This window comes from Syngnathus floridae, chromosome 2, assembly GCF_059516105.1.
Source record: "Syngnathus floridae isolate MCC-2025c chromosome 2, RoL_Sflo_1.0, whole genome shotgun sequence".
NCBI classification, from domain to species: Eukaryota; Metazoa; Chordata; class Actinopteri; order Syngnathiformes; family Syngnathidae; genus Syngnathus; species Syngnathus floridae.
This window is the reverse complement of record NC_142414.1, coordinates 16,075,830-16,090,435: the sequence shown is the minus strand read 5'-3', so window position 1 is coordinate 16,090,435 and position 14,606 is coordinate 16,075,830. Positions and strand designations below refer to the sequence as shown.

Sequence of the window (14,606 nt, the reverse complement as noted above, 5' to 3'; positions counted from 1 at the left end):
CGCAAGGCATGCCAAGAGTTTATAGTCTGCTCTGAGTACTCGCAGCGGTGAAAAGAGGGTTCATGGTCCACACTGAGCTGCTGTCAGACGTCTCCGAGGAGAGATGCTCTACGGATTGGGGAACATTGAGCAGCTAGTGGGAGCTGCTTGGTTAGGAACTGAAAAGAAGGGGCCTAAGTATGAAACCGCCACACTATTAAAAGCAACATTCCTTCCTTTTAGATAATGGGCCCTTAAAAGTTTTAATAGAAGGATAAAAATGTCAGCACATAGAGAGAAGAATGGGAAAGGAGCTGAACAGGGTTCGGTCAGGCCGAGCTGCACGACAGATGGTCACATTGAGTGACGAGGCAACTAGTGGGATATGAAAAGAGAGGAGCCATCTATGTGCTACTGTGCAATTTGAACTCAGTTGGGTGTAGCGGGTTGACCCTTTTTCTGATTGAAACAACAACTACTTTGCGATATGATGGTGGACACATGCCACCAAAGTGCTGAAAGTACGGATTTTATTTTAAAATTGTGCCTCACTAAGTAAATTACTCAAATGTAAGACATTAAGTCATGAAAGATTTGCTAATTTGCAAGTGGCCACTCGTAGCAGCAAAAGTTAATGGCTATTAAAATTTACACTCAACTGTCTTGGATATTGTGACAGCCAGCAATTGCAAACTCATTTTTTGTAATGTGTATAATGCAAAGGTCTGCATTGAGGTTTATCTGCATAATGTATGCATTTTGCATCTTCGTGCTTTTGTCCATCTGTGTCACAGACTGTAGCGCAGCACCTGCTGGGGATGTAGCGTCTCTTGTCTTCACTCATATTCTATCGGGGTCACCTTGCTATGAAGTCCCAAAGGACTCCCCTCTACAATTGCGTATCCTTTCACAAAGGAAAGTGTGCCATCTGCAGAGGTACAGTATGTTACTGTATAAGCAGATTCTTTCCGAAATCAAAAAGGGCCAGACAGCTGAATATGTCTCAGAAGAGCTCCGTCTGGCCTGCTGGTTATAGCCATGACAGCCAAGTGTTAGTGGAAAAACCCCACTGGCACAGAGGTAGTCCACCGCAGTGTGCTGGGCTGGCCAGCCTCAGGATTCAGCCTTCAAGAAAGCCACAAGCAAAAGGGATGCCCGTCTAAACTGAGGTCCAGCAAACAGAGTGGCAAGGCAAGACGGCATTTGCTAAAACCCAAGCCACCGACGTATATTTATTCAAGGGGGCGTGGGGGTCGGCTAGACCCTGTGAAAGTGGACAAAGAGGAAGGATGATGGTAAGATAACGAAGTATGGACACAGTGAGAGGGCGATAAGAGTAGAGGGGGAGGGTGGGGGGCAAGACTGGTGACAGAAACGTGTCCTTTTGTGTACTCCACTTCTCCGGAACAGGAAAAGAGCCTGGTTATACGGCTGGGCTGCAGAGCAACGGAGCAGAGATTTCTGCACTTGTAAAAACAGCTTTGCGGCAAATATGCAGGCAGGCAGGCAGGCAGGCATACTGAGAGCCAACAGGACACATGCATCAGGTAGTCCCCCGCCCAGTGGGACACCCTCACACTACTGGCAGAGCATGATTTTGAATCATGGGAAGAACAAAAACTGGCCATTATATGGCACATTACTTCATCATTCCTTCAAAGCATAAATAAATAAATAAATAAATAAATAAATAAATAAATAAATACATAAATAAATAAATAAATAAATAAATAAATAAATAAATAAATAAATAAATAAATACATACATACATAAATAACATTTAAAAATAGACAAAAAGGTTTCAATCACTCAGACCCTTTCACACAGGCCCTGTAAAGCAAAACTGATGCAACTACAGTATTTATTATGGAATCACATTTATTGGAAAATTCCTCGCATTGTTACAGTTCTGGCTGGCCGGCACAAAAACACACACACACAAGCAAGTAGACACAACCCAGCCTGCGGTTAAATGTCATAAAAACATGTCTGAATCAGTCTCAGGAAGGAATAAAATAAAAGCTACAGAGTTGTGCGTGTTAAAAATTAAATGTGGTGAAAGAATTAATAAGAGGTGCGGCACAAGGGCCAACAGCACACTGAAGAGATAATGAAAGTTGTGAAACTCAAAAATACATGAGTGCCACATCCCTCCTGGCTAGTATTAGTTCTAAAGTGCGTGTTAGCTACGGAGAACCCCCCTCCCCTGCATCTTACTCATAAGTGACTTCATCACTGGCAACATTAAGCTTAGAAGGCCAGCCACAGTAGCGGCGACCTGGGGGGAAAAAAACACCCAACACTGACACTAACCTCAGAGTGCTGCCACATCTGAAATATTTCTGAAAATAACAGATAATTGTGGCTTCAAGCTGCTAACCGATAATAGTAATAATTTATACGGTATTGATATTAAACCGAGGCATCACAACCTCCAATGTAAAAGTTCATCCCCTATACCTCTGACACAATACCTCATAAAATTTAGGGGGTTGGCCTGCTGCCATCGCTCGGGTCACAACCAACACTATAGCAGCCATAATATTTGTGACTACTGTGCTGCCTGAGATATCACCCACAACAGTGGCTTCCTTCCCTCCATGTTGGTCCCTTTCAACATTGCCAAATCGGATACTAAGAAATCATGAAATGAGACACAATCGGGTGACTACACTTGTTCAGCCAAGACCCACAAAACATTTTGATGCAGCAAAACTGACAACATGCATGTTCATTTCAAACCAGTTTCGCTCCAGCACCGACAGTTGCCGATAATGGTCCAGGAATTCAAAGACATCAAAATGTCATAATTTTCCTCTTCCAGCACAAATACTTTGTCATGTAATCATCGGCTGGTGAGAATTTTCACACTACTTTCTGTTATTTCTCATCTTAACATGAAATGCTGGCCACACTTGCGGCCACATGGATGCGCAGCGATGACAAGATGTGTAGCCCATAGGAGTTGAAAAAAATATATATGATAGTGTTAAATATTGCATCTCTCCTTCAATCGCAACATCTCAAGCGGCTCTACTTTATGATTCCACTTTCAAACAATTTCCATTTTGTGAAATAAGCAGCAGGGGGAAAGGAGAGCGAATACATTAGCTGCTTCATGTGACTTTTGTAACAATCCATCAATGCACACGTCAAGTAATTGCCCTACTTTGCATTCATCAATGTGCAAAACTAAAACTAAAAACTAAAATATGGATGTGTGGGTTTCCTGAGTCTGAAATTCTCCAATTCCAGTGCACTGGATCCTGTCACACACGCACGCACGCATGCATGCACGCACGCACACACACATGCACGCACACATGCACGCACACACACGCAAATGCACACACGCGCAAATGCACGCACACACACACACACACACACACACACACATGCACGCGCAAACACAAAGCGCGTGTGTTGTAGGGCTACTGTTTTCCTCCTTTTAAAAGTAAACATTAAATCAAATCCAAGACCCTTTCTTGACCTAAATGTCATTCTTATCAACCACCAAGCACCTTGGCTGGCCTTTCCAACACTTTATCTCTTCATGAGGAGAAATGGTCAGAGAGAATAAATGAACTGTTACATTTTGGCCAGCGAGACGATGGAACCTTGATTTGGCTGGAGTTATTTCTGTTCAGAGGGTTGCGGGGTGTGCTAGTGTGTGTGCATGTGTGTGAGGGGGACAAATCTAATCAAAGACAGACCTGCAGCAACTCAGTCATTAGCTGAGAGGCTAGCAAGACCCCTGCTGCCTAATTGGCACAGGTTCAATGCTAACAAGTGTTTGCTAACAGGCCGAGGAAAACAGATTGCAACCAGAGTGCCAGACACCACTGTGTAAAGCTCGCCATAATTTGCTCACAATACTATATCTATTCCTGAAAGAAATGAAAAGGTAGCGTCTTTTTAAAGGTAACAGTAAAACCTATGAGAAAACTGCACCCTCAGGGTTAGGGAGAAATCCCGTAGAATGGAAGGAGAGTTGCATTTAAACCTACTTGGCCAGGCGAAAAGATCACTTCATTTTCTCAAGGATTTATGGTCCTGAGCCACTCGCGAAAAAAAGTCGAGCGTGAATCTATTCTTTGAGTCCAATACACAGGCAGAGACACAATCATGCCCTCCGATTTCCTTCAGATTCACAATGATGTGATGATACTTGGAAAAAAAAAATTAATAGCAATACAGGTCACATCTAAATTGTAAGGGTTGCTCGTTGCTGTCAAGTGTTCAAGCGTCAATTCTTTCAACGCAAAGAATGATGGATGGTGCTGCCATTTGTGTTATGGGAGATGGATCAAACAAGCACCATACTTTGCTACTGGTGACCAAAGTTCATATTCAGCTTACACAAGTAAAAAAAAAAAAAACCAGACCACTTGGTTCATTAGTTCTTTACAAGCCCAGCATTTCCAAAAAGTCTTACTGTAAACACGCAGGTAAAGCTCACACGGTCCTGAGGAAGTAATAACTTAAGGCCAAGCCGTAATATAGTGTAACTCTAACCAGGTGCTTTTTGAGCATAAACCGAAGCAGAGCTCAATTTGAGCGTTCACACATCATATAACATAATGATTTCCAAAGGCTTTTTTAATAAATGCACTCGTTACTTGCACGTCATGTCTCCAAGTGAGCTTTCACATCTAAAAGTCACCCTTTGAACTGTTCCCGGTAGTTATTAAGCTCCACTCGTATTTCACTTATTAAGTGTTCACTTTGGATGAGTTAGAAATGAGAAGGTGTTGAATAATAAGCAGGCAAGTCATCTTTCAAAACAATGAAACAATGACAGAAAGAGCTGCTATCTGAGTGAAAGGGAAACTTTTATTACATTTACATTATCTCCACTATCGCTTGATCTGAATTTCATCTGGAAGCAATGAAGTTAATATAAAAATGAAACTTTAACGGGAATAGCGAGCCGTTTGTCAAACCGACCCGGTGCTCACGCTCTCCTTCTGGCATATTGGTGCTTTGAAACACACAATCCAGATTTTTACTCCACTCAAATAACACTGCCTTTATGAAATGTAAACAGCGACAGTTCACCGGGCCAGCCTGATCTCATAAAGCCCAGACTTCCAAGATGCACGGTTTGCAATCCAGGCTAGTTTGGAACATCAGAGCCCATTGACTGGCACTTCAATGCTGGGTCAAACTGGGCTGGAATCTGCTGAATAATTGCAAAAACCTGTTTTGTGCTTGAGATGACCAATGGATGTTTATTGATGGGCCAAGCCCCAGAATTCAGAACTATGACGGAAAATTGCTAATACTAATTAAAAAACTTCAGAACCATGAAATTGCTAATAATACTCATTTAAAAGAAAGTTTGCTGTGTGTTTTCTTTATGCAAAGCAACTCACAACTTTCCTTCCTCCTGCTGCTCATTAATCAAACCTTCCATCACAAATGATCTACAACATCGACGAGTACAGAATTCTTTTGTTTTTATGTTATTATTTTGTGGTTAACTTGTAAAAGTTAGAAATGTTAATAATATGACTTTCATTGAATTTTGTCCAAGACATTTGTGGACTCAATTTTGATGTTGTTGCGCTAACATTCTTTTGTGTGTTTTATGTATGCGTGCGGATATAACGCTGATTGTTTTGTGTACACTTGTTTTATATTGTGGGAACGTCTTTGTCCTTGTTCTTTGTTGTGGTACACTGATGTTAGTAATAATAATAATTAAAAAAGAATGTTCAACATAATTTGCCACAAGATGTTGTCAAAAGTATTGTAAACATCCTCGCAAGGCCTACACAAATAGTGACTCCCTTTCTATTTCAGTAAATATAAATATGCGCTCTTTAAGTGCTACCTTTAATTGTTTTGCCTATTCATAGTATCTTGGGCTAACTCCCAACAGCCGATGGCACCAAATGCTGTCAAACATTGAATGGGTTCAATGTGAAGTCTCAGAAGGGGGAAAAAATATATATTTTTACGACTCTTCTTTTGTTTTCCCTTTCAGAATGAAAACGTATGTTGCTTACCCATCAGCATAAGTAAATTTTATAGCAGAAAATAATTGTGGTCATAAAATTGTAAAAATGGCTTTAAGATGTGGCGTAGGCCTCATCTATATGCTAGAATAAATAATCAATAAAACTTTTGTGGCAAATCTTTTTCCTTCGCTTACATCACTAGAGTTGATGTGTGCTTTTTGTGCATATGTTACCTTTTGGCCTTTGGATGCAAGTATGCTGGTTGTCACTCAGGAGGAATCCTTCTCTGCAACGACATTCATAGCTGCCCATCATGTTGACGCAGATCTGCTGGCATCCACCGTTTCCCTCGGAACACTCGTCTACATCTACATACGTAGAGAGACACGTACAAGACACCATGAATACAATAAGGTTAGAACAAAAGTGATGTCGAGTGCTGCTTAACTGCCAAAGTCTGGAAAACTACATGTAGCACAATCATAATAAGCAAGTCTTTGAACAGAGAGAGGTCTAACACAGAACAGATGAATATTTTTTAAGAGCCTCCAGTCACTTTGCGAAGCCTTAGACAGACCTTATGCTTTGAGTTAAATCCTAATATATCGTATAAGTACAAGCCGTAATGTAATGTTTCGCAAACACAATGTGTCTGCATGCGGTAAACACAAAGTACCTCTGAGGTTAATTTGAATGTCATAAGTGGCAGGTCATAACATTTTCCACACCAAACAAAAAATGACTTTTATAGACTTTGCCTTGTGCGCTTGATTCTCAGATGAGCCAAAGCACTTATTTTACTGCAGAAAAGAAATCTCAGGACAACCAGAACAATAATGTCACACAATGCTGAAATTCAATATCATCTGTGACTAACAATAAATCCCAGTCCCTAATTTAGTAATTGATTTTTTGAACCTGTATAGAGTGACATACTCAAGTAAATGTTATAAGAGCTGGTATGGACAATTGGAATGGACACAATTCAAGACAGCCAGTAGGTGGACTCCAAAAACTGTAAACAATCGAATGCTCAAGACAAACTTTAGTGACAAGTGACCAAGTTCAAAACAGAAAATATAGCTGGTCTTTACTCATCTCATTTCAGTTTGAGAGAAATTCTATGTATATTTGTATACAATGTTAAACACAGCATATAGGAATGCCAAAAGGGCTTGTCGACGGGGGCCATGACTTCACTAATAGGTATCCGAAATGGCAGCCTGCCTACTGCAGCATGCCTAACCCATAAAATTGCACATGCGCCACAAACCCCTGGCAAGTGAGAAACCCGATCCACCTGGGCTAGGAGTACCTGCTGATGACGAGTGTCTGTCAGCCCCACGGCGGAGGAATGCATGCAGTTTGAAGGGAGGAAGCAGGAGTGGAGGAGGAGGGAGGGAGGCCGGGGGGGGGGGACTTGACGCCCGGCGCGGTTGCAGGAAGGTGACAAGCAACCAAGTTAATGCACCTCGAGTGCACACAGCGGCAAGGCCTTTTCAAAGGTATGGCCTGAGGCCACGCTCTCCCGCAGGACAAGAACACAATTGAGACTTCCACTGATAATAAATCACACACTCCTCACCCCCAAATATGTCTCTCAATATCACAAATCTTTTTTTTCTCACTCTCTCTCGCTTGCTTTTCTTGGTCCGAAGAAGTGTGCGTGAGTGGACTGTGGCTTTGGAGGTAACACTCCATTTTCTCTCTCTCCCCCGGAGAGCTGGGCTCTATCACTACTGGAACCTTATCCTTATCCACCGCTCGTTGCATCAATAATCTGCTGTGTATACAAGGCTGTTTTTTTAATAAACCGTCATGCGAAACTAAATTACTGTCTATTTGTCCAGTCTGAGAAGGCCTCTAGGTTAAGTTTCCTTTCTGGGGAATTCTCAGCCCGGCAGAGTTACAAATTAAAATGGACTCGGCCTTCTCTTTTCTTCCCCGCAGAAATGCACAGACAGTTGCAAGTGCGGAACGGCACCTTACGAGAGAGACGGCGGGCTCTCAAGTAAGTCAGTGGGCAGGTTGCACTCAAGTCTGCTGTCCGATTCATCCATTTGAGCAACCAAACATTTGCCAACGAGCTAGGTTTTCCGTGAATTATGTCAAGTAATGTTGTTGAGTTTATGAAATTGGCAAGAAAAAAAAAAGAGAAGCCACTTGACAGCAAAAGTTGTTTTAATGGGTGCACAAACCCAAAAGTCCCTTACACATGCACAGCATAGCTGTGAGATATGCAAACAGCTTCAGAAGGCCTGCGGGAATTCTCTTTCCATACTCTCAGTGCATCAATGAAGGTTTCATTTCCTGATTCCTTCATCCCTTCAAATGAGGCGTCGCATGTCAGTAGATTTCTGCCGTTTAAAATAGCTCCCATAATTGCCTATGTTGTGTGCTGGGCAAGGCTGGCGTCCAAAGCAAATATTTCCAAGCGGAAAGGGTTTCTGGCACGGCTCGGAGAAGTGCACATGTTATTTGGTCTTTAAGCATTTTTTAAAAATTCTCTTGAGGACAGACAAAAAGGTCTTAATCAAGTTTAAAGGACTGGCTTCATTCTGAGAATTGAGACACGTCCAGGGGACGAAAGGGAAAAGGTTCAAACAGAGCCAGATTAAGAGATTGGTTGTGTTTGCGGAGGCCATGTCCGCCGCTTTCTCAGATAGCCTTGACTGTATATATAACACTTGGCCTTGCGCGGAGATTTAGAGCCATGTAAACATGGCGGTTGCCTTCCTGAAAATCCTGACTCTGTCACTCGCTTTTATTTTGCCGAGATTGACCGACGTCGGTGACAGTTACGACTGACTAATTGTACAGTAGGAGTGAAGAAACAACTGCCATCTGTCATCGGGGCTGTCGACCCGGTGCTTGGCTTGTGTGTGGCGCAGACAGGACTGTCTCTGTGGTCTAGACAGACCAGAGACAAGGAGGTGAGTGGACGGACACTGGCCTCTTTGGCTATTTCATTTACAGGAGGCAAACACCCTCTAATAAGGCAGCAAATCAGACCCATGTGCAGGAACGGGCAACAGAAAAGCCGGGGTGGGGTGGGGGCTTCAGTTGCCGCTTGGGTTTGTGAATAGACGGTTTTAGTTGAACGTCAATGAGGAAAAGGTGGCAAGTACATAGTGAGCTCCTATTAAAACAACATTTGGTACTTTAATCCTTTTAATCTATTTATTCTATTTATTTATTTTATGCACTGATCAGCTGGCACTTTTAAATTTCGTTGTACAAGTGAGACAATGACAATAAAGATCTATTCTATAAAGATCTATTCTATATTCTATTCAAAAGACTTTCAACTGGATTTCCGATTTTCCTATAGCTTTCCTCGCGAGTTCAGCGACACAGCACATTTCCCCCGGCCACTTGACTAAACACAGCAACAGGTTTGAACCCAGTCGGAGAGGATAGCCGAGTGCAAACATACATCTTGTCTTTCAAGTGTCAGCTGAGACGAAATGAAGTGCTGGAGCAGATTCGTTACTTATTTCTTTTCTTACAGATTGATGTGTTGTGAATAAAAATGCAAACGTTTAAAAAGAAAAAAAGGATCTTAAAGTGCAAATAATAATTAAATACATTCATTTAAATAACATAATGAACTTGATAACACTTCTGTTTATTTATTGTGATCAGTGGGGTTACAATAGTTTTAGATTTTACATTGGAGTTAGTTTTTATTTGGTTTTAATTTGAACATGAAAATCCCATGCCTAGGTCTTTCTTCACCGGTGCGGTCAGAAATCACGCAGACAGACTACATGGAATGAGCTACAATTGTTCAAAATAGCATTTCGCTGTGACTCCCATACAATCTGGAAGTATTTAAGAAACACAAGCCTAGAATAGGTTTCTTGGTGGACAACCTTATGCCAAGGAGACAAGAGGCCCTCATACTGACGTCTGATGGTTACCAGGCTGTTTGACGTTTACATGGCTAAACCCTGTCTCGGGCTTGAGTTTCCTTTCAAGCTTCTCTGCCAATAGGCTCAGCTGGAATTGTTCATTTCACGGTGGATAGGAATGAACAACACTAAGAATAGAGAAAGCTGTTTGTTGATATAATCCTCAGGAGTCGGCTAGCGCACCAATTTCAAATCTGCACCTTACTTAACACATCGCTACGCTTCCTTTCCTACGAGCTGTGGAGACTCTACTCTTGCCCCAACCGGAATCCACCCTGGATTCAACCCTCCAACCTCAGAACAGTGAGGCGGATGTGTAAACCACTTAACTACTGTGCCGCCAAGGTCAACCCCATTGCACAAACAGTCAGCAACAGCGCGTGATTGATTCACAACATAATTAAAGGAATTGCATTTAACAGAGCAACTGGAATACTCTTTGGTGACTCATTGGCTAACGCGATCAATGCATCCATCTGAAACTTCCCCTTGGGTAATAATCTTTGAGGATTACAAGATTTGGGATTGAAGTTACCGCTAATCGGGTGACAGAAAGGATTCACTTCATTCTTTACATCTAGCAGCGTTTGCAAAATTGCAACACAATACAATTATGACTTTTACAATAATTGGCAAAAATCTAATCACTTAGCAGGGTTAATTCATGCAACCTTCTCAAAACCGATACTCCAAAGCTGTTGATGCACCAAAGCCATAATGACATTGCTTTTGTGTTATGGATCATGTTATGACTTTGGGGAGGTTAAAGTAAAAGGCCATTCATTTCCCTATAGATTGCAAAGGGAATTGAGCTCTACTGAATCAATACAAACCAAATCAGTGTAAGTCAACAAGAATCAAAAGGAACACAGTCCATGGGTGGAGCCTTAAATCAGTTCTTTGAAAAGAGGGAGCAATGTGTCGTCTGACAAAGCAGAGAAGCAAGTAAACAATGTGGTGATCGTGATTTATCTTTTACGGCAGGCTTGTCAAACATGTTCCTGTTTTCAAACTAGAAATAGTATTATCGCAAATGTTCAGCCGACAAGTTACTGTAGAAAACCGCAGTGATAATGACATGTACTTGGGTTTCCAAAAGGACCTCGTCCAAGATGCATAGGTCATACTAAGTGGGGACGGCGGTGCTACAGTGGGGAACTAATAGACTTCCTGCATCTGGTTTTCATTGTAAAGGGGATGTGTGTTTTGGATTAAATTGACATTGATTCCTCTGTTTTTCCTAAGACTCTAAAAATCCTTTACAGCTTGGCCATGTGGTGATTAACTACCATCCGTCCCTCACCTCCACCAGCAAATGGGCATGATGGTTATAAAAGATGTAATCAGGCTCTAGAATGCCACGTTGCTTCTTATTTCTGAGGGAAGCTGGAGAGGCTACAAAAATCTCACTGCGGGCTAATTATACGTATACAGTGAGTGACATCTCACTCCATGTCGACAGAAGCAGCGTGATATTGCATTGCTTCCACCTAGCTGACTTCTTGACATCTTTGTGAGGCTTAGGGCAGACAGCAGAGACCTCAGAAACCACAGCGTCTCTGTTGAGGCACACAAGGCAGCGTTCTGCTTCACGCTCCGCCGCCTTCTGCCACCGCCCAGTGCCATTATGCTGCCAACACATGCAATTACAAGGAGTCATGTGGCACGTGCCGCAACGCGCACACACGCAAAAAAAAAATGTAACGAAGGAGACGTCCCTGGGTTGACAGTATCACAAAGAAGCCTTAGAGGACGAAAGCTGCAAGTTATGCGCATGATTACCACTTCCATACAACCTCCGAAAAACAAACAAAGAATCACCTTAACAATTTAGGATTCTGAACTCAACATGAACTTTTAAGGCTCAAGAGAACGTCTACTGCTCCGCAGCCTTGGGCACATCTGGTCTTTAAGGGCTCTGAGGGCCGATCTGACCCTGTCTGGGAACCAGCTGCTTAGGTGCGCCACTCCAGGGCCAAGAGGGACTAACCTTTACTTTGGGGCCAAAAAGAAGCTTAAACCTGAAAGACCAAGTTGGGGCCTTGAGGTGAATTTCCCTCTCCCTCTCTTTGTAGGTTTGCGTTGAGGGTTGCTGCCTTGGAATTTTGTAGAAGGAGTCATTCTAAGAATCCTTTCATGTCTCAAGATAATAGAAGGACTTGGAAGCTACAGACGTACATACCGACAAGCCACAACATTATGGTTGTGCATTAATGGTGGGTGAGCAGTCAAGGCTCTTCACCCGAGAAAGGTCCCAGCTAATGAAGATATTTTCAATGGGTGTCCAGTTGGTCATACATCCAATACAGGAGGTGTATGAAATCCTATCTTTATAAAGAAAATAATGGACAATTGTTATTGACAATGTTGACATACAACATTTAACACAATTTGATGGCGCCTGATTTACGGGCGTAAACTATATCAAAACGACTGGTAAATAAAACAGTTTGATATAACCTTCATACAACCATTTTTGGGCAATTACACACCTGCACGCAAGTCAGGAGCTGAGCACATCAAATGATCCACTCGCAACTGGATGTACTTTCTAAATGGCTTGGAAAATAGCCCTGCACTGCAGATCTAAGTGAGATACGCCGAGAGGGGAACAAGCGAGGGAAAGCCTGACTGAGTAAAAGAAAGCCATGGCAGCCTCTCACAGTCACAATTGGTAACCTCCGTTGAAGAGGAGGGCAACAGGCTTCTTTGTAGAGGTGCGGAGCATTCAACGAGCCGAGGAAGAACCCATTGAACTTCTTTCTGGCTCTGCCGCCAGTGAGCTTCATACACGATGCCAGATGTCTTTTACTTCGCAGCACAAATCGGAACGACAAAATTCAGATATTTGCAGGATGTCGTTATACACGACTAATTTGCCACCGTTCTCATTTATGATCAAACCAAGGAGATGCAGGTGTTTTTCATTTAAAGGTACATTAATGCTGGCATCAATGCACTTTAACGAAATGATTGATGAGGTTTATGTCATTGTGCTACTTTGTGTGTCTGCAGATAAAAGCGGACTCTCCATGAATAAACGGGTAACGGTTTTAACTGAATGTGAGCTCTATCGTAGAGCTGGTTACATTTCCACACCAATGTGATGAGAAAACTAAAAGCATGACGAAGGAGCTTTTGAGTGCACTTGCATTGGATAAAAGGGTATAGGTCGGGTGGATAGCTCGAAAGCAAGGGTGATGTCTATGTTTAGCTAAAGGAGACACATTATTTGATAGACTTTTAAAATACTATTTTCAGTGTGGCTAATTTGCTCAACGCACTGGTGAAATATCAAACCATGGGAGAGTACTTGACCCAGTGGCACACTCAGAGATCTGAACTCAGGGTCAGGCCCTTCAAAAATTCACTCTCTTTTTGTCAGGCTAATTAAAAAGAGCAGAATTTCTTTCCTGAAACTAGACTAGAAAATTGCATGGTTTGTGAAATGAGGAAATTTCCAATACGTCATGCAAGCATTGAAATAAGAGCCTTGGGGCATTTATTAGCATTTGTGATGTGACATGAAAAGCAGTGAATGTATGCATTAATGTGGGTAAAGACCGTATCTCACTGAGCCACGAGGCGTTAGTGCACAAAGCGAATGTTGGTATTTCATCAGGGTTCCTTAAAGGTTGCAAACAGTCACAAACGGTTGCAAACAGTTTTTATTGTCGCAAAGATTTTTTTCATTTGCCACAAAAAAAAGAACGTTGAGGACTATTAAAACTGTTGGCGAATGTCTGGCGAACATCCTTGCAACTGTTTGTGACCTTTAACGGACCCTGATCATTTTTTTCTTTTTTTTTTAATAAAAAAAAAAATCAACTTTCAGGCCATGCGCAAATCCTCGCTAACCTTTGCTTCTTAGACAGACACCCGCTTAAATGTCTCTACATATTAACAGTGAGCACAAAGTGGTTGATTTGCATGCTTCTCAATACTCCGATTTGAAGCACCGCAGACAACGTCAGCATTGATCCAAACGAGGACTAAACGTGGCATCAAAACCAGTGGCATCCATTAAAACAAATCAGCTTTGACGTACTGATTGATTTTTGCCACAGTAAGTTTAGACTAGAAGATTTTGATTTGAGACTTCCTTGTGACTTGCAGATGCTGTATGTAACCTACTCATACCTCTAATCTATATATGACAAGGTTTTCTTGCATAACTTCGACAATTCACTTGCAGAAAAAACTGGGAGGAAAGAATTCAAAGATATACACACAATCACAAACCCTCACTCATACACTCACACGCACACACTCACTCACACACTCACCTAGACAATTGTGCCCATCATGTGCCAAGCGGAAGCCATCATAGCATGTGCACCTGTAATTTCCCGGAATGTTGATGCACTCATGGACACAGCCACCATTGTATTCGGTCGCACACTCGTCAACATCTGCAAAACAAAACAACAACAACAACAAATGAATTGGCGTTAAAGCAGGTACTTATGGTGCAAACTTGTCATGTTCCAGTTAATAAGTGGGCCATTGAGGAAGCAGGAGTGGCTGCTAAATATATACAATTACCGCAACACTACCAAACAATCATTTCAAAGTAGTTAGTGGTTTGTTTGTTTATTTATTTATTTACAATTCAAATTGTACATTATTATTCATGATGTCAATGATACATAGGAAAAAATGGTGCATACTAAAAAACCATTAACAGCCGAAAGTAAGTTCACAAGTGCAAACAGCAAAAAAACGTGTCACATAAAAACGGAGTGCAGG

General features: G+C 42.0%; 1 protein-coding gene across 4 annotated transcripts in view; it reads right to left on the bottom strand.

The window, feature by feature from the left end:
- LOC148402176 (signal peptide, CUB and EGF-like domain-containing protein 3) overlaps positions 1-14,606 on the bottom strand; it is a 60,323-nt gene that overhangs the window by 30,273 nt on the left and 15,444 nt on the right. For all 4 annotated transcript variants that reach the window (XM_088363223.1, XM_088363230.1, XM_088363206.1 and 1 more), the window contains exons 3-4: positions 14,144-14,269; positions 6,177-6,311 (exon numbers count right to left, since the gene is read on the bottom strand). In XM_088363223.1, coding sequence (XP_088219349.1) covers positions 6,177-6,311; positions 14,144-14,269 — 261 coding nt within the window. The remainder of the gene's footprint in view (positions 1-6,176; positions 6,312-14,143; positions 14,270-14,606) is intronic.